At 31.1% G+C, this 27,539-nt stretch overlaps 1 protein-coding gene across 1 annotated transcript; it reads right to left on the bottom strand.

The window, feature by feature from the left end:
• Window positions 1-662: 662 nt before the first annotated feature.
• LOC134690360 (uncharacterized) lies at window positions 663-18,992 on the bottom strand. Its single transcript, XM_063550327.1, has 10 exons — window positions 18,900-18,992; window positions 10,925-10,963; window positions 9,465-9,547; window positions 8,227-8,298; window positions 7,417-7,540; window positions 6,568-6,668; window positions 5,214-5,285; window positions 4,318-4,780; window positions 3,066-3,254; window positions 663-931 (listed from the first exon to the last, which is right to left on the bottom strand). Exons 1-10 carry the CDS (start codon window positions 18,913-18,915, stop codon window positions 696-698), a joined length of 1,395 nt encoding a protein of 464 aa, XP_063406397.1. The 5' UTR covers window positions 18,916-18,992; the 3' UTR covers window positions 663-695.
• Between the last annotated feature and the right edge of the window lie 8,547 nt (window positions 18,993-27,539).

Here is a 27,539-nt window from a genome sequence, read left to right as displayed (position 1 = left end):
AAAACTTAGTTTGAGGAAGACCATTATGTAAATCAAAAAGACTTCAAAATCTCATGACATCGGGCATTTATAGTAAAAGTTCACCCAATTATATATAAAGACATGGTAGAGAAATTGGTTTTTGAAATCCACAAATGTTGCAGTAAAATGTGTACCTTTTGTGCTATAGAGCAGGAACAAATAAAAAACAAATTGAGAAGTTAATTGTGTTAATGTATCTTAAAGTAGACCAGCTATTCGAGACGGCACATATTTTTGATATATGACTCTTACTTTGAAATAACTGTTCCTGTTATAAATCTAGATTGCATACATGTTTTAAATAACGTTATTTACGTTTCGCCATATTAACATCTACTGCTATGCATGCGCATCGCCAACCATGGAAACTGACATTTGGACAAGATGTAATCTTAAACTATTGTATAACCCAACCTTTTTGCAATTTCCATCAAGACAATGAACTGTGAGAATAAATACACTTGTGTTTTTTTGTTTTTGTGTGGTAAACTAGGCTCTTGTTATACTTATTGGTCCATGTTTCTTATAAACCTTATTTTACAACATGACGCATGCATATTTGCTTTGCAAGTTAGATTTCAAATGTCCGTGATCTTCAAATCACATAAAACTAAACAATTTATGACTAAAAAGGAATCAAATATGTTTTGAATGGTTTAATGGTATAAATATATTCATGGTATTGGTCTAAATTCACAAATAAAATATTGTGTGGTATACATGTCTTTATGGCTAGCCCACTGATAGTTATAAAACGTTGATGATGGTATATACATGGATCCGTATATCTGTGATGTCGGATGATCTGGTTCCCCTGTAGCCCAGTCGGCATACTTTACTGTAGAGTTGTCTACCCACTTCCATGTTCCGTTAACTAGATGTGCACCAATGTAGAAACCCCACAAGTCACCTTGAATTGAATTAACAAAACGGATTAGGTCAATTCATATGATGAAAAATTATAATTAAAACCATTAGTGATAGATGATTCATATTTTAAGGTTTTTCTTGTCGTAGAACACTCCGAAAGATGACAGGGTTGATCAAATGACAGAACGACCGTAGGGAGGTCTTTCTTTTAGCAACCCTGACACCCGACGTGTGTTCTTCGACGAGAAAACCTTAAAATATCCATTATCTGACTTATTTACCGTAAACAAATTATTTTGGATAAAGGTTTGCAAAATTTAGTATCCTGTTTTACCGACCACACTAAATTGGAATATTCTTTCTGATGCGTTCAGGCTAAATCGGTCTACGGCTCATTTAGAATGTGAAATAAATCTCAATTATTAATCTAGATATAATTTTCTTTTAAATTATTATCCATACATGCCATACAGAATAAAAAAATATCACTGTAACTGCATGGAGTAAGACACTAGATAATTGTTACCTACCGATAACGGTGTATGACAGATACAAAACACATTGTTAGTAACTTAATTTAGGGAAAAAAGGGAGGGGTATTTTTTTCTTTATTTGTAATGATATTTCGATCGCGGAAAAGTGGTTATTTTATCAACAATTTTGATTGAATCGAACAAAATATTCCGAAAGATAATCTTTTTAATAGCAATACATTTTTTTAACAGATAATCAGGATATAATTAAATACCCTCCCCATCCGACGCTTTTGTGAGCATCGTGAATGTTATTTAATAGAATAATGAATGTAATGTAATGTTTAGTTTCAATAAATATAAGAAGATGGTGTATACGTGCCAACGAAACAACTTCCATTATCATAAGTAGTATTTAAAGTATGAATTGAAAGAAAGAGTAAAATAAGTATAATAGTATATGCCTAGCGAGACTAGTAAAAACAAATGTTTGAAAATTCCTGTCATGTAAACACAGTTTTTTTTCAGCATTTATCTCGTCTTCTGAATATTTTGACGGACATACCGTCTCCTTATCATTAAATTTATATATTTGTGTGTCAATGCAAACGTAGAACATTGATTTAGTGCAAGTATCTGATACTACAGTATATGAAAAGTACGATCATGTCATTACACCTGACACAGCTTAAGTTATGAGTTATCACTGTGTGTGTACGTCTTTCATCTTATCGAATCTTTATCCTGAACATCATATTTGAATTGAGTGCTATGTAAATGTAAAACCAATGGCAGCATTATTGTTCTCTATCTAATGCACAACTAGCCTAAGACAGTAATGACAACATGTTTAAAGCTTTTCCAATTTAATTGACTTTGTCTGTTTGAACTGTCAAGATTCAGCAGAACGACTTTGTATTATCTAGACGTATCTATAATATACTTATATAAATCATATTAACTAGGTTATTTATATCTTCACGAGGTAAACCGATCAACAAAATTAAACAGTGAAAATCTTTCCAAAATGGTTAGACACTAGTTTAATAAACTGGGTAACAATACTAATAGAAAAAAGCGTGAAGAAACATTTTGGTTTGAAAACATCAACACAATTTTAACTTTACACGGTAACAATTTATTTTACACTGCAGACTGCCATGTTATATTGTAAAAAGGAACCAGTTTATGCATTTAGATTATAATAATGTGTATGGTATCCTGTTGGAGAACTTCACCAAAGAGACCTTCCGACAATAATGTATCTTGAGTAATGCACATCTCCATCGCATTTAATATCAGTTGATAAAAAGGAAATATCTGATTTTCAATGATAAGAACTCGTATTTTACCAAATCAGACTATTTACCAGATTTGTAATCACATAAGCAACACGAAGGGTGCCGCATGTTGAGCAGGATCTGCCTACTCTTCCGGAGCACCTGAGATCACCCCTAGTTTTTGGTGGGGTTCGTGTTGTTTATTCTTTAGTTTTCTATGTTGTGTCATGTGTACTACCGTTTTTTTGTTTGTCTTGTTAATTTTTAGCCATGGCGTTGTCAGTTTGCTTTAGATTTATGAGTTTGACTGTCCCTTTGGTATCTTTCGTCCCTCTTTTACATTCATGACATTGCCATGAAATCAGTACTTTTGTTTTAGATATCATTCCCTTTAGCAAAATGTAATTCATTATTTACTCACTTGGTAAGAGATGCTGAGCAACTAATTGTTTAAGATGCTGTACTATGAGATTGTTCTCTGTTGCGTCGTTTATTATAACAAGATCACTACCATGATCTATACAGAACTTTTTAGCAGGCTCCCAATAAAGTGATGTTTTTGAAAAGTAATAACAAGATGCTCCATAATATATATACTCAGGAAGACAACCTACAATATATATTAACAAAACATTAACAAAATAAGTTTGATTCGTGTTGTTAAATGTTAACACACTGTAACCTCTTTAAATAGGACAATCATTGTTATTAATTATAAACTATTTAGCATGATGCAGTAAACTCCCAGTTGATATGATTGTTGGGCTTTTGTTTCTTATCATGACTCCCTTATAAAGGATTTCTGTTCTTGCTTACAAGGAAGATATTAAACCAAGAGTTCCAAGTGGTAAATATAAGTCCTTTCTTTGTTTTTATTTTCATACCCAATCACTTGTTTGTCGACCGTTGTAGAATATCTGTTTCAAAGATTATGGTACTAATGTCGTAGCTACAAGCCTTATCATTTTTTTCGAATGTGATCTACTGAATAAAACTGAGGAATCGGTTTGTACAATGTAATATCACGAGGAACATGACGGCTATATTTTGGAACATAATCTGATTACCCTACCAGAGCAAATGAGATCATTTTTGACATTATGCATTTTCATGTAGGTTATATTTTTATAAATTATGTAGCATGATACAGTATTTTCCGGGCTTGTCTTTCTTATCATGACTCCCTTGAGGTAGGATTTTTGTTTACAAGGAAGCTATTAAACCATTAATTCCAAGTGGCAGATTGAAGTTATTCCTTCGTTTTTGTATACCCTATAACTAGTTCGTCAACCGTTTTATAATTTCCGTTTCAAAGATGATGTTCTTAATGTCGTAGCTAGAAGGCATTTTTTTTTCGAATGTAACTACCGTATAAAACTTAGTACAGGGTTTGTTATAACATAAGGAACATGACGGTTGCCACATTTTGGAGCACGATCTGCTTAACATACTAGAGCACGTAAGATCGTTTTTGACATTATGAGTGTTCATGTTCCTCTGGTATCTTTCGTCCTTCTTTTTATATATACATATATTTTGAATAAAGATACTATATTCATTGTGTTGTCAAAGTTTCAATTATTTGAGAACCGTAATGAAGCATCCTTTACCCTAAGTGAGAAGTATCGGTACATAAAAACACTGAACGTCAACTTTGCATAAATACCACGTACCATGATTAGTGGCATTGTTTGCTGACGTTGTATTAGGAGTTGTTGATAACATAGTTGTTGACACAGGTGTTGTAACTGGTGTTGTAACAGTCGTAGTTGTTGTTGGATTTGTAGATGCCATAGTTGACAGTCCAGTGGTGGACATTTGAGAAGAACTAGAACTCAATACACTTGTGGACATCGGTGTTGGAGTGGTAGATAATATTGTTGTTCCAGAAGTTGTCGAAGCGACAGTTGACGTTGTTGAAGAAGTTGTTATTGATGTAGATACCGATTTTGCTGTTGTGGTTGCGGTAGTTGCAATTGTTGTCACATTTGGAACTGTACAACCAAGATTACAAAGATCTCCTTTGCAGCAACGGAAACACAATGAAAATCCTCTTTTATTCATTTCACTTACTGCATCAACATGATCGAGACTTCGTCCAAACGTGTGCGATAAACTACTTAGTCTGTCACAGAGCTGTAAAGTGTATATTAAAGCGTATGCGTAAGTCTTGAAAATAGATAGTTCTGACAAAATAGAATAACAAACATACGTGTATTGTTTTTTTTTTTTTTTTTTGAATCGCTAACAATTTTTCTTTGTCTTCTTTTTATAACACAATTCTTTTTTCCAGGTGAAATTTAACATTAGGCACTTTAATTAATTATTCCATGTGTAAGCTTTTGAAAGTAACGTGTTGATAGTAAGGTTTTGACAAAAATGTTCTTAATGAATGAATAAATGCTAACCCTACAAAAACAAACAACACGGTAGTATTAACATCGTCATATCAAAATAAGTTTTAACAATAAAAATACAGAAATGAGGTTTAACTTCAGACAAAAGGAAAACAATACAGCTTAGCATATTTCGTTCAAGTTTTTCAACATTTATATTAAGTAATACATACTGCCTTTGCGCCACATTTTGCTGTATACGTAACATCAAACAGAGGATGTGGGGTCTTAAGTACTTCGCAAAGCTGCAACGGAAAAAAAATTGTGAAGGATTTTTATCCCTTGAAGACCAAATGTTTGCAGTGTAACTTTTGTTGTTTTGCTATTATATGGCTTTTGATAACATCCTGTCAATATTTTGTAGAGATCGGAAACAAATCCAAAAAAGAATGATAATAATACCTATGTTCTTTCATCCCATTCTATATTTATCAACCGTTTTTAACATAAGTGTTTGAACCTTTTTGTTACAGATGCCTTTCGTTAAATATGATTCGGATTTTCAACTCTTGATTCATCGATTAGTCTAATGTTGGCGGAGCAGATGTCGTGTCTATCAGTTTAAAAGGCCGATATCTTTGATGACTTTTTATACCAATGAAACAATGACCGCTTGTGATTAAAAAGGGTGCATATCTTTAAAATATGCACTCGTAAACGGTAGGAATTTGAAAAGGGATTAAACACTTAGTATATAAGCTAGTAAGAATCAAATGTGACCATTTCTAACAAAAATGGAGCTTCCTACCGTTTCAAACATAATGCAGTCTTACAAGACATACATATCGTACATATACTAATTTTCAGTAGGTTTACTAAAACACCCTATTAAATTGGGTTTCCTATTCATATCTACTTCTATTTTACAAAATCTCTTGAAAATGGAATGTATATTGGTTTTAAACAGTTTTTTGAAATTCTATAACAAAAAATTCGTCATGTTTTAACTCCACTTGAGAAGACTATGCCTTGTCTAAAAATTTTAAACTTGATTAATTCATAAATAAGAATAAAAAACATCATAGATAAATTCCGTTGAATCAACTTTGCCTAAATTATAATGTCAATAGTACCTTTCAATATCTTATTGAAAACTCAATAATTATGAACATAAATTCAAACAAATATTTGAATTATGATAGGGATGACTGTATATTCGTTAAATAATTGTACTATGCAGTTTTGATCAAAACTTAAATCAATATTCAAATGATGTTATTATTTATGTGCCTGTCCCAAGGCAGGAGCCTGTCATTCAGTGGTTGTCGTTTGTTTATGTGTTAAGTAGTTGTTTTTTGTTGATTTTTTTTTTATAAATAAGGCCGTTACTTTTCTCGTTTGAATTGTTTTACATTGTCATTTCGGGGCCTTTTATAGCTGATTATGCGTTGTAGGCTTTGCTCATCGTTGAAGGTCGTACACAGATTTAAGGTAATTTCTGAGTCATTTTGGTCACTTGTTAAAAGTGGTCTCATTGGCAATTATCCTACATATACTTTTGTATATGTACAAGCACATTTTACATACCTCATCACGGCTGCAAAGATTAACTTGATTGCATTGGTCTGGTTTCTTCATCAAGGCACAATCATAACATATTGGTCCTCTTTGGTCTTTAGCTGGTAGAGCTGTAACAACAGAAACGGAGTATAAACGCTAATGCTGATTATAGCGGTACGTATGGACTATGTTTGTTACTCGTGTTGTGTCGATGCTTAAGAATATGTGCCCGTGCTTGTGGTGTTTGTCCTTATTTTGGGGGTTCTGTAAATGTGACAGGACTGAGCTGCGTCTGATATAAATCGACCTTTTGTCATTGAATATCAATACATATATATGCTACTAATTTCAGTTCGAAAAATATGTTCATGCAAAGTAGAGGTAACTGTTTAAAAATTATTTAGTTTATGTAAGGACCAAAAAAAACCCAGATCAACATTTTGTGTTTACCTTTTAATGTTTCAAAATCAATATCGATCATTTTCATGCAAACGTACACTTGAAAAGGGTCAACTTTTATCCAATGCAGTTGAACTGTATGTCACTTAACGGTCTACATTCATGATTAGACTGTATAGCGTTTAGTACCCGTTATAAATAGGATGTTCTGTTCTGGATACATAGAGAACAACGCAGATTGTTTCTCTGTCATAAAACATACAAAATACAGGAAACTGTTTTAGTATAATTTTGACATGTAATTATGCCTTCATATGTGATTTCCCCGTCAGCCTTTCTCTGAGATTATTAAATCAGTTCTGTATATTATGACTTGATTTTTCACTCAAAAAGAAAATACAGAGTAAACATCAATTTAAAAGAGAAAATGAACCATCTATATTACAGTAATTATAATCATAATATGATTAAACTTACGATCTGCGCCACAACCACCATAATTGCAGTGATCATCGCTGCAACAAGTGTCACATACTATCGTCTCGAAAGAATTTTGACGTCTAGCTACAGCGCGTTTCCCTGGGGGACTGGCAAGACATCGCTAAAACAAATACATGCTTATTATATGTATACTATCAATTGATTATGACAAAAAATGTAAAAAAACATAGGCTTGTTTGCGAAGGGTTAGTTATACATGATTGTTATTCTTTATCTTATTCAAATCCTTCTACCCTTGGGTGTCATTCATATGTAATACCCTATTTAACTCCGTGTTGTATGTGTAAATGTACCAATACATATTATCGTTTTTGAATACAAGGTTCATGCTGTCGTGTAAATGATGGTTTTAAAAAGTCTTAGTAAATATCGTGGATGCATTTTGATCAATACAAACAAAATAAAATAAAACACATGTCGTATTTTCATAACTTCTTTTAGAATTTCTGCCTACCTTTTAACTAGCGTGTTCCCAAGTAACTTTCAAAAACATTATGAGGGACATGTTTTCGCCCTGCATATGAACGTCATAATTTCTACTTAATCTAAAACAGTCATTCTTATAATGAGAAAAATACATTTTCCTTTAAATAAGATGTTAGTAATCCACAAAAAACCTCTGTCATAGACACATACAGAATGACTGTATGTATGATTGTGCCATGGTAAATATGCTATATAAAAACGATGTGGTATGATTGGCAATAAGACAACACTCTACAAGAGACCAAATGACACAGAAATTAACAACTATAATTCACCGGACGGTTCGCAAACACAAAATACCTGTTTGTCTCTACATCCAGTATTGAAGTATGCATTGCCATCGTCTGTTATAATTCTTTCAGCATAACATTCCTAAAATGTTAATAAAGATGTATGATATGACACATACACACTTTTATATAAATTTCAATTATTTATTAACGTACATCACATGATTTGTATGAATACAGTGAATTTGTAAAGTTTACTTATACTATCTATTTACATTTTTAAGTTGTGTTTTACAATTTAAGAAAGGACGAGCACAATGAGATTTTAAACGATAACGGACAAACAACATAGATAGAATATTTGTTTTACGTGCTGTATTTTCACTACACACATAATACGAGATTTATATATATTGGATGTGTAGTCTTATATTAAAAAGAAGTGCTTTTGATATATAAGTGTTCAATCTATTATTAAATGTGTAAGATATAAATCGATTTGATTTTCTAAATCCATAGCAATACTGAGAGCTTAACTCTAAAGCCTCGGTCACACCTTACCGGATAGCACGAACGGACGCCTAACGGATGAAAATAAAAGTTGTCCGTTGACAAAACTGTTATCAGTTGGGATTCCGTGGATGTACGCACTGACCGAATACAACGGACATGTCACGGATGTCTTAATCTAAGGTCGATTATGAATAATTAGAATTCATGAACCTTAAAAAAACTGACAAATCAATAATTGGCATTTCTGACGCAAAATTTTCAATGGTCATTTATCCGTTTCAGATCCGTTCATCATCCATTTTATCCATTATACGTCCGGTAGAAGTCAGTTTCTTATTCGTTCAACATCCGTTTTATCCGTTAAACGTCCGGTAGAAATCCGTTCGTAAATGTATCTTCCAGACCTCCGAAGGATGTATAACGGACACGTTACGGATACAAAACGGAAACGAAACGGACGAGTACCGTACAAAACGGACTACTAATAACGGACGTTTAACGGACATTTTATCCGTTGGACGTCCATTAAAAAGTTTGAACATGCTTAAAAGTTTCCACCGGACAGAGCGGACGTCGACGGATAAAACATACGCTTAACTGACATGCAACGGATATGGACAAACGTCCAATGGATAACAACGGACGTCTAACGGGCATAAACGGATACAAAAAAAATATCCGTCAGGCGTCCGTTCGAGCTATCCGGTAAGGCGTGACCGATGCTAAATGCTCATATTTTCATAAATTATTACAGAATACAAAATGTGTTTATAAGCATACAGTTACATGTTATACCTCGTGATCTCCACATTTGACAACCGTTTTACAATCTCGAGGAAACGGGATCTGGTCGCAGTGAAAACATGTTAGAGCAGTCCCTATAAAATACAAGAATACGTTTAACAACATTCGGGTAGGAAGAGCCATTGCATATCTTAGCATGAACTAATAAAGCCAATGCAGAAAGATATTACGAACTGAGCTAACTACTTGTCTTAGTAAGATCAAGAAGTAGAAAATATCGATTACAATTTATCTTTAACTGTTTCACCTGTTTTTAATCTACATTTGTATAAATTTGTGTTGTATTGTAACAAATGTAGTTTTGTAAGCATATTGGTTATATTGATAGTTATATGAAATCACAAAAAAATTGCAAATCTATACACTTTGAAACTATTCCATTATTAATTGTCCAGAACTGTGAGACAAACAGTTTTTGTTTTGGAGTTACAACTGATTGATTGATTGAGTGTTGGTTGCTTAACGTCCAGTTGCAAAATTTCATGCATATTCAGGACGACTGAAGTACACTGATGTAGTTTGATGTACAACTTCTATTCGCCTTTCTTTTATTTTAAAACCGTTTACTTTAATAGATGTGGATTTTGTTTGTGTTTGTAGGTGTTGATAAGTTTCAGTTGTGTCTTGTAGGTGTCAATCAATATTATGTGTGTCTTTGTTGTAGGTCTCAAAGCATATTGGTTGTCTTTCTTGTGGATGTTAAATAAATTTAGTTGTGTCTTTCTTGTAGGTGTCAACCAATTTTAGTTGTGGGTGTAGGTGTAAATCAATTTCAGACTCATGAGCACATTGCATGCATATAAGTACACAGCTACTTTTGCATCGGTACTATTTCTGTACTTAAAATTTGTAGTACTGGAAATCTACTTTTAATATTAAGTACTTTTTCTTTACTTTAAAATTATTGTAATACTTAGGTACCTGTATTTTACAGTACATTATTTGTACTTGAAAGTTAGGTACTTTAGATTTTTGGTTACATGTAATACCGTTACATTTTCAGCATTTTGAAAGTTTTTCTATTTCAAATCTCTTAAAGTTATGATTTTCAAACATGGAATATTGTATTTTTTCTGTACACAAATATTTAGTACAAATCAAGTACTGTAAAATACAAGTACCTAAATATTACAATAGTTTTGAAGTAAAGAAATGGTAATCAATATTAAAAGTACTTTTCCAGTACTGCATGGTTTTTTTTACAGAAATAGTACCTATGCTAAAGTAGCTGTGTACACAACTATGTTCTTTAATTTATCAAAATAAAAAAAAATAAAGAAAAGTGTTGTGATTGTTGAGAGGCACGAAGTATTCAGAGACTTAATGATTTGACTGAAACACTCTAACTACATGTTCATTACTCTGTTAAGCTAGGAGCAGGAACCATATTGTATATAAAAGATTACTGAATTATCAATGATGATAAATAAAATCAATAAATACTGCCCTACCTGTGGGAAACCAAGATGCTGCTACGAGCACGACGCAACCTAAAATAATGTAAATAATTAAGAAATATACAAGCAGATAAATTGAAAATAGAAAAGTTATCGGTAAATAACAGCAAGTGCAATATGGAATAGCATGTCCTTATTTGGAATATACAGTTAGTATGCCTGATACGATGGCTTCTTAATAATTTGTTTTACCCAACTGCTGTTGACCCTATGGTTACTGCTGTTTTATTTTGTTATTCGACACCGTAATTATTTGATTTCTGATGTAGATATCTATTTGTGTATTTTTGACTTTATATGACATCAATATAAGAAAGCAAGGGGTGTAATTTATACTTTCGTTTTGAATATTAAAGGACGTTATCACGAGATGGTTGTCAATTATTTCCTATCTATATAACAAATGAGTATGTTAATTTTTTTGCGATGTTGTATAACTTCTATCCAATTCTCTTGTCTTGTTCGACTGTGACATCGATCATTGAATAATACTTTGTATTATTTTGTATTTATACCTGCTATCTCCTTCAATTTTTCTGTCGCTCAGTTTTTAAATTCTGAAAATGTGTTGTTATCTATTGTTTGTCGTTTAGTAGGGTTTCCTCATATTTTCACAAATAAAATCATGTATATTCTACAGTGTGTCCTTCAAATTGAAAACAAAGATGTTTTTCAAAAATTGTACTCTTTTCAAATGTCATTCGGTTCACGTAGAAGTGTTTCATGAATTTTTACAACCTCAAAACATACAATAGATCGCTTATTCCATTATTCAAAAAGCATTTCATCAGAACTGCTACAAAGGGATTAGCTAACTAACAAGACCGAATTTTTGAAAATTCGATTGATAAAATTTGAAGTGTCAAAATTAGTAAATAATGAATTTACATGATCTTGAAGACAGATAAACACCTTTCTTCGTTTAAAATTGAATATATTTTGTAAATTCAGGTGTATGTATTTTATGTTTTGTTTACAAATCATTGCATTTCGGCTAGTCTTACTAATTTAAGGCATTTTTTTTATCAGTCTCGCAAGTTGCTGGATAATGTGAGTATACATAATTTAGCCGCGTAATTCTATTATAAACTGGCTCATTGTTCGGTAGCTTGAGTCTGGATCATGAGTTTTGTATAAAAAACCACATGTGACATCCGACATAAATGTTTGCAAATACGTATTATATCGTTTACATTTACAAAACTTTACGACAAAAGAGAAGATTTCAGCTTTACAATTGTGAACTTTCCATTTCTAAGTAGCAACATTCCAGCAGCACCTGCGTACGGAGTATATATCTCCCAATTAATAAGATATTCCCGTGCTTGCATTTCGTATCGGGATTTTCCTAACAGACGGTTGCTGCTCACAATGAAGCTTTTAAACTAAGAGTTCCAAATTGTGAAGTAGAAATCATCCCTTCGTAAATTTTGGACGCCATCACCAGTTGGTTGACCGCAATGGCTAAGACTATAGTTTTCTACGTTGTGTATTGTGTCATATTGATGTTTTCTGTTTTGTTTTTTTTTTGTTTTTTTTTTACTTTTTAAGCAATGACGTTTGAAGTTTATGTCGGTCAACATTTCTATACATTATTCTTCAACCAAAGTAACATTTAGAGAAAGTCGTACTTTTACATGAACAATAGAATTCTGACATATATTGTCGACAGAATTGAGTGAAATTCCATACTACTGGACAATTAAATAAATTAATGGCCAAAACAGGAAAAAGAGGAAAGACAGACAACAATCATCAAAAGACTTTGAGTAAATCAGCTAATAACTTGTATAAGGACGTTATTTAATCAATTTTTAAAGTTTCAAAACAGTACGATGCAAAACAACAAAATAAGACTAATATTAATATATTTATAATTTAATGCATGGGAGCTTCATACAATACGACTGGTACAATATGTGGAACAGGATCTGGTTACACTTTCAGAACACATGAGAACCCTCCAGTCTTTGGTGGGTTTGTGGGTTTTGTATTGTTTCGTCGTTAATTTTCTATATTGAGTTTTGTGTACTGTTGTTTGTCTTGTTTTCTTTTAAGCCATATCATCGTCAGTTTGTTTTCGTCTTATGAGTTGGAATGTTCTTCTTGTATCGTTTGTTCCTTTTTTATACATAAAAGAGATAAATCAAAAGTACCAAAACTGTACTATTCAACTAAGATCTTCATAATACTCAATCGTTTAATAGAATCGTTTCAAGGCTTACAGTATACATCGACACAACAATGGTTGACAACATTATAATTGCACGAGTTTTCTTAGTAAAATGATAAAATATATTCATTTATAGATAAATACCCTAGGACAACCACATTGCTAATGATGATCATTACATGAATCCCTTATGACCACTAGACATACAACGGTCAAGATTTGTATGCATTATTCCTCAATCAAATTACCATTTAAAGTTAAAAGAAAGTCGGTCTGTTATATGAACAATGGCATTCTGACATTTATTGACGACCTCATGGAGGGATAGGTAATGCTACGGCATAGGGACATAAATAAAATTTACATAACGTCATGGCAGAAAAGACAGACAATAATGAACAAAGCATTACCCTGGCGGAAAACGACTTTTAGTAAATCGGTAATTAACAGATATTATATAAGGACGTCATAAAATTCATAAAAAAAACCAAAACATTACGATGGAAGATTCACAAAATGTAATAAATATTATTACCAATCTTTAGAGTTAATTCATTTCATTCATTGGTGTATGTTTCTGTTTTTTATCTACAATCAAAGCATTTTTTAGCTTTTCAATTTTATGCATTTTTCGACCAGTCTAGAAAGTTGCTAGATGTTGTAAGTAAGCAATATTTTTGCTGAGTAGTCTTAATTTTAAGAATTTTGCAAGGAAAACAACACGTCACCTCCCAAAGAAACATTAGCTAAAACGTATCATTCCATCTACATTTGAAAATGAGGTCAGATTCCATACACTTCAAAAGTCAAAAAGTCTGAAAAGATCAGTTTCTGTCTGAATTTGCGTTAATTTTGACTCGACATTCTTAATTTGTCTGATTAATTTTAAAAAAATCCTTGACTTAGTATGAATTTGTCTAATAATGATTTAGATTTTTCTTGAAAAGTGTCTTGACAGTATGAATATTGTCTTTTAGTTTCTCGACACTTCCTGTATCATCTGATAAGAGTCTGGATTATTCTCGACCAATTCTTGACTGTCTTAGATTTGTCTCGATCTGTCTTGACATATTTCTGACATCCTTGAAAATGTCTGAATATTTCTTGTCACATTTTTCACATTCTAAATATAGTCTAAATATGTCCTGACACATTCTTGACAGTCTTAAATATGTCTTAACACCATCTCAACAGTATAAATGTATAAATTTCGCCTGAAATGTGTACAGACTTATTCTGCACTGTTTATGACATTATATTGCTGTTTTTTACTCATTTTTATTATGGCTAAACTACACTTTGAAGAATCAAGGATACATTTGGTATAGTAAGATACCCTTTTGGTGTTACTTTGAAATTCCCCCATGTAGTTTTTTTACTTATTTTTATTAAACGTGTTATTAATTGTTTTCACTTAGAATATAAGTCAAAGTAACTGACAAACAGCATTTCGATTTTTGCAATTTGCAAACCAGCCAGTCTTTGCTTTACAAAAATATGTGTCTTGTAGGCAGTTTTAAAAGGTGACCATGTGTCTCTTTTGGACCCCACAATTCATCTTTTGGGTTTGCGTGGCTGAAAAAGGAAGGGGCCTTCGTGTAGGTCAACTAATTTGTTCTCATCTTGATTCAAAAACCTTATACATTTTTTAGAACAACCCAAAAACATTTTTTATTCAAATTTGAATGTTGGATTTAGTATTTCTTTATCAAAAATAAATATTTTTGATTAATCCTTCCTTGTTTAAGATCCATTTCATTACACTAATGATAAGACCCATTGTAAATACATTTTTTTTAAATTATTCCCGGAGAAGATATTAAAATTCTTTAATCTTTGGGATTCATTCAATTTGTTTTTATTTTAAAATAGTTAACATAATTTTGATGAAGAAAATCCATTTTAATTCGTTTTTTTGGTCATCAAAATGATGAGTTTCATAATTTTCAGCGATCAACAGACTTTTAAATTGTAGTTGCATCGTTAGTGAACTGATAACTTGTATGGCTGATTACAGTAATTTATATTTGACAGTTGCGTGTACTCTATGGTGCGGAATATCTTAATTGTATAGGGAACATGTTGTCCGTGTGTAATACTTAATATATATTCCGACAGATGTCATTACACAAAGTTTTCTTCCGTTAAATGAATGATTTGTATATCATCATAGTTTGCTATTTATTTTAAACACATTTGTGTGCAATAAAAATTTACCATTTCAATATTGAATATAATGAATGTAGAATGAAATATGTCTATAGTATGATTGGTTTTAATCATTTGATTTATAAGATTTAGGAATTAAAATTTGTAATTTTTTAAAAACCAACATTTAAATTGTTTTATATTAACACACCGATATTCAAATTATTTAATACAATAGATTTCATAGCCATATTTGGATTTGTAAAAATATTTAGATACCATAATTTTCAATTATTTTACTTTTCATTTTTGTTGTAAGAAATGTAACTTGATAAACATTATATTATTTAAAGAAAAATAAAGATTAAAGTTATAAACTCAGAAATTGCAAGTAAATTTGAAAAACATTCAAAATGTTCAGAATATATTAAGCCATACTGAGATAAGGTAAGAAGGTCGAGAATATGTCGCGAAATTTCAAGACAGTATTCATATCAACGGATTTGTCAAGAAATTTTAAGAGCATATTCAGAATGTCGAGAATATGTCGAGTAAATTTCAGGCAAATTCAATACAAATAAGAATTTGTCAAGAACAATGAAGATACAAGTCATACGTTTGGAGAATGTCGAGTAAAAGATCATGCAAATCAAGACAAAACCTGGTCTTTTCAGACTTTTTGACTTTTGTAGTGATAAAACACTTAACGCCGAAAATATATAAAAAAAGTAAATGCATGAGAAACTTTATACGAAACGACGGGTGCCACATGTAAAGCAGGATATGCTTACTCTTCCTTTGTCATACATAATCGTGATATATAATTGTATCGAGGCTTGCACTTTACGTCGGAACAACAATGGCTGACAACATATAACTTGCTGGAATTTTCCAAGTTAAATGATAAAATATATTCATTTATAGAGAAATACCATAGGTCAACCCTCCTGCTGATTATGGTCATTATCATGAATCCCTTATGGCCACTAGACATATGTTGGTCAAAATTATTCAATCAGAGTAACATTTAGATTAAAGAGGAAGTTGTACAGTTACATGACCAATTGGATTATGGCATACATTGACGAACGAATTGAGGGATAGTTCATAATACTGGACAATGACATAACATAACAGACAACAATAAACAAAGCATTACACTAGGAGATAGACTTTGAGTAACTTTGAAAAACATTACGATGCAAGAACGACAAAATCTAACTAAATGAATTATACAATTTTACGCATGATGAACTTTTGTACAATACGACTGGTACCATATGTTGAGCAGGATCTGCTCAGACTTTCAAAACACCTTCGACATCTCCATTTGGTGGAGTTAGTGTTGCTTAGTCTTTATTTTTGTTGTGTTTTGTGTACTATTCTTTTTCTGTTTATCTTGTTCTTTTCAGCCATATCATTGTCAGTTTGTTTTCGCCTTAGGAGTTATTTCTTCTTGTATCTTTAGCCCCTTTTTTATAATTTAAAGATATATATATTTATAGTATCAAATCTGAATGATCCGTACAACTCAATACAGACCTATGCCATACCTAATCATTGAATATAATCGTATCAAGGCCTATAGTATACGTCGACACAACAAAGGCCGACAACATATAGAAACTGCTGGAATTTTTCAGTTAAATGATAAAATATATTCATGTATAGATAAAATTATTATTTCAACCCCATTGCTAATTATGGTCATTATCATTAAATCGTAATATGATGTCTATGTTCCGGACCATATGAGTATCTGGACCATACGCGTATGGTCATGACCATATGGGTATCTACTCAAAGACATATGGTCCGACCATACGCGTATGGTCGGACCGTACGCGTATGGTCGGGGTAATCAACACGTATACTTTTAAACTCTTCATTAGGTGTGACCCTTCTGATTGTTACGTCACTAAAATGTAATTCTATGTATATTGAAAAAAAAATTATTAAAAAAAAAAACAGTTTCGCACAGTTAATATTTCTTACTATTTGTAAGTACAATTATAAAAAGATGCCAAAATTAAAAGAACATATTGTACAAGGAATTTTATTCTTTAAAGTAGGTGACATCACCGTCAATGATCATGATATTTTTTAAAGATCATGATATTTTTCAAGACATTTTAAAAGTAAAATATTAAAAGTGTATGTTTCTTTATTTGTTCTATTCTTTTTTTTCTATACTTCTATTTAATCTTAATTATAAGACGGTAAATTAGCATTTAAGAGCCATGAAATAGCCACTGTCTTTATCTAATTTGATCTGTGAAATTAATTTTACGATATTGAAGATCTAGAGTTTCTCAAAAACACCGTAGACACATCGGAATTGTCCGAGTCGATATCACTGCACGCAGCCAAAACAAGCAATCTCAGAAAAACTACATGTATGGTACCGTGTGAATTTCATTTTAAGTATACAAAAGCATACACGAATACAATTAGCGATGAAAAACTAAGATCAACTGACTGTGGCATCAATATTTAATGTTTATGTAGCTTTTGACATGTAAAATTAATACATTGTTTTGTAAACACGTTTGTTTTTAAGATAAAGTTTATTGTATTATTTCTATTGTATATTTGAAAAAATACCTATATGGTCCAAATACTCATATGGTCCGGCCCGTTAATAACCAAACGAGTATAATACTCATATGGTCCGACCATACGCGTACGGTCGGACCATACGCGTATGGTTGGACCATATGAGTATACGCATATGGTCATGACCATACGCGTATGGTCCAAATACTCATATGGTCCGGAACATCTATACATAATTCTTCAATCAAATTAACATTTACAGTACAGAGGAAGTCGTACTGTTACATAAACAATTGAATTGATGACCGAATTGAAGGATAAAAAAGAAGATGTAGTATGATTGCAAATGAGACAAAATGACACAGAAAAGAACAACTATAGGTCACCTTACGACCTTTAACTATGACTTTAACTTTAACTATGAGCAAAGCCCATACTGCATAGTCAACTATAACAATGGTTGACAACATTAGTATAACACGAATTTTCCAAGTAAAAAAATAAGATATATTGATTTATAGATAAATTCATTAGTTCAACCATATTGCTGATTATGGTCATCATCATGACCCTTATGACCACAAGCCATCCTTTGGTCAAGATTTCAATACATTATTCTTCAATCAAATAAACATCTAGAGTATTGAGGAAGTCGCACTGTTATATGAACAATGGCATTATGACATACATTGACGACTGAATTAAGAATATGTGATACATCGGAACAATGACATAAATAAAATTTCATAGCGTCATGGCGGAAAAGACAGACAACGATGAACAAAGCCTTACGCTTGAAGAAAAATACTTTGAGTAAATTAACAGACATTATATAAGGATGTCATGAAATTCATTAATTTTTTTTTTATTACGATGAAAGAATAAGAAACTGTAATATATTTCATTGCCAACCTTTAAGGATTATTAATGTATTTGATTGATTGATTGATGTAATTTTTCTCGATTATGCATATACAAAAAAAGCAAACTTACATTAACAAATCAAACTGTTATACAAGTATGCCGTAATAACGCAATTGCGCAAATGCAAACATTAAACCATGAAGATAATTAAAAATTTGGTCTACATACCTAGTACCAACAACATATTGTAGTTCAAATATTTGTATTGTCAATGAACATAGATAAGATAAGGCATGTCGTCATTAACACCAATTTGAAGAAATGTCCAATGCTATATTTTCAAGGTTAAACAAAGACGTACGAAGACGACCTACTTGTCCTAGTATTGATTCCAATCACAATGATAATAAGAGGTATTCATAAGTAATTGTTATAATTTCGCCGGTCACAGATACCGTACAATTATTGTATCTGGCTAATGGAATTGACGTAGGGTATTTTACAAAGACATAACTTAATTAGGCAGTGTGCACATATTTACGGCTTTAGAAAATTTAAAAAAATAACATATATTTATTAAAAAGAATGTCTTTATTTTTTTTAGCCTTTTCCCCTAGCTTTTTATATATTCCGCAAACAAAATTATGTTGTTTTCCATATAGTTTGAATGTCCAAAAACATGTCCAAAAACATGTCCAATAAAACTACCTCATATCCATCAAAACTTTGAAAAATGAAATTGGTCTAAATTTGAATAATTAAGCTCATCAATAATATTTTGATAAAATCACAAACATTATGCACTTTCAATTCAACTTGAAATGAATAAAACATTGGTTATGGATTCTAGTGACAATGCAATAAAAACACCTTCCGATGGTTTGACATTGAAAACATTCAGATTTCGCGCAAATTACATATGTTTAATATGACAGGATGCGTAATTAACAATTTTTGCTATCAGTGTTCATTTTATAGTCATGACAGTGTTCTCATTGCAGATTATTTCTTATTGACCTGTTTTTATAATTTTCTAGAGCTAAATACTGTAATTTTAAGAAATCTGAGAAAATGTAGTTGACTGCATAATTTGTTAAAGTGTTGGTTATTATATTTTATAAAAGTATTCCATAAAAATAGGGCTTTTTTTTCTACTATTTTTAGAATAAAATGATATTACAAAGATTGGCAAGTAAAACACATTTCGTTAATGTTCCCATAAAAAAACAAGTCTCATCTACCATTTTTTTACATAAAAAAAACCAGAAACAAGTCAAGATCATGACAGTTGTTATCCTTTAGGGTGATGTGTTTTACATTCGATTATGGACTTTCCTTTTTAAATAAACGTATAAAAACTTTTGGTATTTAGCTGTGTTTTGCCTCAGAATAACCCCATATCTACTATGAATCACCCTTTTGACGTCAAGCAACACTCATATTAGAATTGTGGCCTCATATGTTTTGCACTATAATGTCACAGTTTACGGGAACCTGTGTGATTTAACGTAATGGCGCAAAAAAATGTATATAAGGGAAAATACGTCTATTTTCCTCACACGTTATTTCTTTATTGAGAAAGTGTGCTTATCTCAACAAAGAACTTATTTGTATATAGTTGCATTCAATTGATTCATTTATTTACAACTTTGTCAAGGTTGTGTCTCACATACTTGAAACATTTTGTACAAAGGATAATGGTCAGTTTAGATGTTAACTATTGTCAGATTATTAGCTAGTCGTTCATCAGCACTGATTTGTAAAAATATAATCTAATAAAAAGTTAATCGAAACAAATGTGTGTAGACAATACTTTGTGAAGAAACCTAGTCAACAAAAAGCAATATAGTATTAAATGTGTCACTAGCCTGAGGAATGTGTGCCTTTTAAAGGATCCCATATAAATAGTTATTGTAATATTAACATGACCAATGTTATCTTTCACTTCATCTTGATAGTTTGTATATGTATAGTAATTTGTACAGGGGAAAAGTTGCGTAATTTGTTTGACAAATTGTACATATTGAAATTACAAGATTTAAAATTTGTAAACGCATGACATGTGTAAAATACATGTGTGTTGCTCTGTTTTTTAGTTCTCTAGGTTGTTCTTTGCCGTTTTTTTTTTTGTTTTTTTTTGCCATGTCAGTTAATTTTTTTATTGATGATTTTAATGTTCCTTTCATCTCTCTCATCGTAGTCAATTGTCATCTTAATTGAAATTCAGATAAGTGGGTTATCAACCTTCCGTTAGTTCAACTCCTATATTCAATGTTATATGTACTTTTTGTTAAGGATAAACACATTAGTATGTAATTATGCCTAGGCATACAATGACTTAATTATATTATAAGACAAAATATGTCTAGAAGTGTATATTATTTTATATTATATTATTATTTTCTTAGTTGTATTTCTTTATAAGTAAGTCATGTGTTGTACGTTATTGTATGTGCATATTTGTCCTTTAAAAGCAGTAAAGGAGTACCTAGACAATATATATAATTATAACTATAATATATATCGTGACTAAATCAGAAATTTCTGTTAATATAATTATGTATCGTATAAATATATTATCGCAACATGTTTTGTTAAGATTGCATTATAAATACACACGTTTATTGAAACGTTATAATGTATCTTTATTGTGGATGGTAAATTAAGTTTGCTGACTATATTAAGCTAGCGTAGTATTCAGCTTAACGACTAAAAATATATTTGTACACTATAAAAATATTGTTAAAGATTCTTACATCAACCATGGCAAATGTTTTGATCAAACTGAATGGTATTAAGGAATGCTTAATATTATCAAAATATCAATGTAAAATTAGTTAGCATTGTCTAAAAATAGATTACAAGCTATAACAATAAATTGTTGTATTACATGTATTATGTCGTTTTGTTCTTCGTAAATTTGTATAGGGAAAAACAAATATAATGATCATATTGTTACGCCAATTGTTTATCATTAAGCCTGAACAAGTTCTTGTTTGATAGAAAAGAACTAATGAATACGGCTATGTTTTTGAAGACAGTTTTGTTTATAGTTTTTGATTTATTTATCCATCTTCGACTTTAACATGTTTAATAACGCATTATATATAATTATTTATTTATAAATGTATCAAACTTATGAGTTTATCCTTTTTAAACTATTTGTTTAGTGCATCATAAGGTTGTACCGTAACATCACTTTCGCATTTAATTGGAGGGATGGGATCCTACTTACATGCTCAAGCCCGTAACATTCTGTATGTATATGTCTGTACAAGTCAGGAGCATGTCATAAAATGGTTGTCGTGTGTTGCTGTGTATCATGTTTGTGTTTTGTTCAATACTTTGAACATTTATAAGTTGTTAGTTTAATCGTTTGCATTGTATTACATATGTCATTTTGGGGCCTTTTGTAGCCTTTTGTAGCTGTCTATGCATATCAACATCTGTAAAAAAAAATACACTACGTAGGGAGATGTGAAATGATTGTAAATGAAATAATTATATATAATATTGTAAGTGAGTAAATGCACAAGGTTTATAATATAATGTTGCACTGTTAAAACTTTATGCATATTTACTATTTGACTATTTACTTTTTTTATTTTTATCAAACAACAAATTGTACTTTCTGCTGTTAACAATATACATCACTAGTTCATCATTTCATTGAAGTGTCCCTGTTTGTTAATAACAGAAATCCAGTACCATTTACTTCTAGTTTCCATAACTATTCAAACAGTAAACTTGAATGAACAGTAGAAATACAATTATGGTATCTACATAATTCTCTAATGGATTATATCAACATTAACGGAGACATGAAACATAGAATGATGACATTAATTTTTTCATTTTTTATACTGACTTTATTAGCAAGAATATAAACATGATAAAGCGTGCAACCAGGTCGAGCTGATATTCGAGCTTATGAAGTCAGTATCGAAAGTAAAAAGACATTATTCTTTTTATCAACAAGATGTCATAAATGTAGGTTTTTGGTTGACAATATGAAGAGAAAAGAGACAGTTTTTAAAACTACTTTTACGTGTGCAAAACGTTTGGATAGTTGTTCGGTTGAATGAATCATGTGAATGGCTCGCGTGAATTTCATTGGTAAATTGACGTGACGTGACCTCGCTCTGCCAATACATAACATCATTCATAATATATCGTGTTTCAAGTCCTGTCTACGATCTTCTAAGTATTAGGCAATAAGATGACATCTAAAAAGTATAAATTGCAGATTAACACCAGTCTTTGTAAACTCAGATTGTATATTTATGTCCTTATATAAAAAAAAAAAGATGTGGTACATGTATGATTGCAAATGACAACTATCCACAAAAGACCAAAATACAGTATATTTTATACAAAACAATAAAATAAGTAGACAGCTCTCTCACAAGAAAAAAAAACCTGACTGTAAAAATATAAGGGCATACACTACACAAATCATTTTTTGTTTATGTTATGCATTGCATCAAATATTTGTCAAGGATTTAAAGCTTAGCATTTCATAAATGACATGTATATGATTTTAGTCGACAGTTCTGTGATTTAACGTCATAAAATCAGGATAACGTTGACAGTATCTAGATTACAGTCTTTAATTTCGAGTTTAAACTGGTACATTTTGAAATATCAGTAAGATCCTCCAAGGTCAAATTTGAAATTTGAAACAAAATAAAGTAACGTGGCCTAAATTACAACAAATAAATTTTGAAGTGAATGACACTTACAATGATTTACCGAGTCTTTAAAGATAAACTACCGTACAGTGTATTTAATTTTGTTTTGTTAGGCCTGAAATATCCTTAAAAAACAGTTGAAAACTATGCAAATAAAGGCAACAGTAGTAAACCGCTGTTCAAAACTCATAAATTCATGGACAAAAACTGAGGAAAACGTATTAAATATAAGAGGAGAACAACGACACAACATTGAAATGTAACACACACAGAAACGGACTAAGCATTAGACAACATCCTATGAGAATAACAAATATAACATCGAAACCAAATACATGAAATTAGAATAGACAAGTACCGTGACACGTCTTATAGTAATGTGAATTCACACTAAAAATAAGAGAAAACAAATGACACAACGGAAACAACGTTAAAATGTAACACACACTGAAACGAACTGTAATCCAGCAAACAGTTATTAAGAACAAATTATTAAAACGATTAAGCATTTACATTCAGTCAAAATATTTAAGTTAATTCCAACGTTTTTTTTGGTACGCCAGTTTGTGACTTCAACACGGCAGATCCTATTCCTGATCTTAGAAAGGAGGCGAGTGACATATCATGTTCAGGCAAATGTAAATGTTACAAAATATTTCAAACCGATAATAAGATTAGTGTTCTAAAACATTATCTAGTGACCTGAATCAATTTTAAAACGCGACATTGTTTCTTACAAGGTTTCTCTAATAACCTTATATACATAATACAACTGTAGCATCTGAATATATGGAACAAAACAAATTTGATTTAAAATCAGCATTTTGTTATATCGAATCAAAGCTTTATTTTGAATTTTTGAAAGCAATCTTAATTAGGAACGGTGGTATAAAAACGTGTTGTTCGTAAAGTCATGATTTTTTTTCATATATGTTATTATTCCTCTTTAATTTTAGGACCGATGCTGATCTGTAATTAGTAATTAAATGCGTTTCTTTGTTGTTGGAACATTTGGGCTGTCTCTTGATTTTTTCAGAACATTTTCGTTTTAAAAAAGACAGTAACAACGAAACATGTTTTATACGAATCTGTACAGTCTGCATTGATACTGGTTGTTATCATATTCACATACATGTATGACAATATTTAAAAAAAAATAATTTTTATATTGTTCATTTTTAATTAAGATAAGCGTAAGAAGCTTCGTATTCGTTTGTGTCGGGTATAGTTGACATAAAAAGAATCAGCTATTGGTATGGATGTCTACCTTTAGAGTAAATGTGTACATATCTATATTACGAATGAAAACATTATTATTTTAGTGTGTTTCTCGTAACGTGTACGCTAATCTAGTTATTCATTTGTATCTAGATATTCAATGGTATTCCTGTTGAAAAGCTTATCGATTTATAGATAGAACAATTTAGACAGATACATCTGTTGATGGCAATACTTGTAGTTATGATTCGGAATTCTAGGCACTCTCAGTCTAGCAATTAACCTCATTTATAATTGAAGTTTCCGTATTAAACTTTGGTATGACTGATGAAATTACAAGTAATTCAATTGAAACTGATATAGAAATTTAATCAAAAAGGCTCTTAGAAGGCTGAATATTGTAGTAAACTATGTCAGTGTCAAGGTCAATTTTGAAATTTAATAGGTGTGGTAAACTAAGTTTTTTTTTAAAGGTGATAATGTTTCCTTATGGGTTATCTAGAGAAGTCCTATATTATTATCTAATAAATTCAATAGTACAATGGGAATATAAAAAACACACGACATAGTTTAATTAAAAACACTACTCGATCATATTGAATTAAAGCTTTACTTGGTTTCATGGAAAGCACTGTTTTTTATAACAGTATTATTCATTTTTTTTCATTTATGCATTATTTTTTCTCTTTAACTTATATAATATATATTTGATACTTCAATGGATTCTTCCGTATTAAGAGGTGTACATTTATACTCTCTTTGTGTAATTTTAACAACCTGCCAATAACTAATTTATATGTTGGAATGAAGCTAACGTTTGATTTGTGTCGGATAAAGTTGAAAGTTTGAAATATTAAGCTATTTTCACAATAAATATGTACATACAGATACTACGTATATAAATGTAAATGGTTGTGTCCGTTTCGTAAAGTGTTTGCCAAATCTAGTTACGTCTTTGCATCTAGAAATGCAATATTATTCTTCTTGAAAAGCTGACTGATTAATCAATATTACAATTTAGGCAAATTCGTTCTAGTTGAAGGCTACATTTGTTGTTATAATTTGGAAATTTCAATCGCTCTCAGCTTTGTCTTAAACGTCATTTATCTATTACTGTTTCACTTTTAATTTAATATATGGGTAATGTTATTACAAGCAGTAGTAATTCAATTTCTAAACAGAAGAAAACATTTGATCGAAACAAATCTCAAAAGCGTAAATAATGTGTTAAATGGTGTCAGTGTTACATTCAATTTTTAGATTAATCAACTGTGGTGAACTAAATTTAAAAAAGGCGACAATGTTTCATATGTTGTTATCTAGTAAAGACCCAGTGTTTGATCTAATAAACATGCTAAATACAATGGTATCATCGGAATATATAAACAAGACACAGGTTAAGTATTTTGAGAAGCCTTTTGGAATTTTTGGCCTCCAATGCTGTTTCATTTTATACTTGTTATGCTTATTAACTTTTTCATCTGTGCGTCACTGATGAGTCTTATGTTGATGAAAGGCACGTCTAGCGTTTTTTTTTTATTATAAACTTGGTACCATTGATAACTGTGAGCATGTCGAAATAAACTATTATTTTGTTTATTTGTGTATTTCTCTGTTCTGAATGGTCTTGCTTTTATTGGTACTGTAGTCCTGTCATATAATGTTGTCATTTTATTGATGTGTTTAACATTGTCATAAAAGCTCGAGGTTCAATCACCCATTTTTGTAAATGTCCTACATCCAGTCATTTTACTCAATCGATTAATGACATGTTAACAGCGGTATACTACTGCTGGATTTTTTATTCACCAGCTCACGTTCTTCCTTACGATTTATATCTGCCAAAACTAACACATTCAAAATAGTACAATACTAGTCACGTGTGGTCCATGACACAACATGAGCATTCCGAAGTAGGTAAGCAAAAACTACAATACATTGTCTACATTCTTTCATTTTCATTTTATGCGTTGTCCAAAGTGTATCTTATAAAAGATTAGTCATAATCATGGTGTACTGTTTAACCATTCTGAACTCGTTTTTGGAAAAGGGGTGGAGCAGAAAAATATGGATAAACTCATCATAGATACCAGGTGTGAAATTTGTATATACGCCAGAGGCGCGTTTCGTCCTCAAAAGACTCATCAGTGACGCTCGAACCAAAAAGGTTGAAAAGGACAAATAAAGAACAAGGTTAAAGAACATTAAGGACCAAAGAACCCGCCTTTTCTTATCATTTACAGTCGATAATATAACCCTAATGGTGATTTAGTCTTAATAATTCTTATTTCATTTTGGTCAGATAACTTCTATTAAACTATTGAATCTTAAAAGTATATTATTTGCATAAGTTTTGTCTATTTTTTTTTATTTTATCGATGTTTTGCATGTGTTTATAAAGTCATGCTTTGCAAATAGTAAGGGTTGATTTGATTGCAATTTTTATTTTTGAATATTCTTCAAAACATCAGATATGAGCCCTGTGATGTATTTCAATATTATCTTAACATCATATACTAGTACATGTGTACAAATTATGGACACAACACAATGCAAATACGAAAAACGGTCCGACTTAAAGACGCAAACACATCACATGTCTGTGTTTTTCGACTTAGAATTAAACAGAGGCATTTATAAAATTGAGAATGGAAATGGGGAATGTGTCAAAGAGACAACAACCCGACCAAATAAAAAAGCAGAAGGTCACCAACAGGTCTTCAATGTAGCGAGAAATCCTGCACCCGGAGGCGTCCATCAGCTGGCCCATAAACAAATATATACTAGTTCAGTGATAATGAACGCCATACTAATTTCCAAATTGTACACAAGAAACTAAAATTATAATAATAAAAGACTAACAAAGGCCAGAGGCTCCTGACTTGGGACAGGCGCAAAAATGCGGCGGGGTTAAACATGTTTGTGAGATCTCAACCCTCCCCCTATACCTCTAACCAAT

This window comes from Mytilus trossulus, chromosome 11 (genome assembly GCF_036588685.1).
Source record: "Mytilus trossulus isolate FHL-02 chromosome 11, PNRI_Mtr1.1.1.hap1, whole genome shotgun sequence".
Classification (NCBI taxonomy): Eukaryota; Metazoa; Mollusca; class Bivalvia; order Mytilida; family Mytilidae; genus Mytilus; species Mytilus trossulus.
Note: the sequence above shows the minus strand (reverse complement) of the source record. Positions and strands in the feature narration are given on the sequence as shown.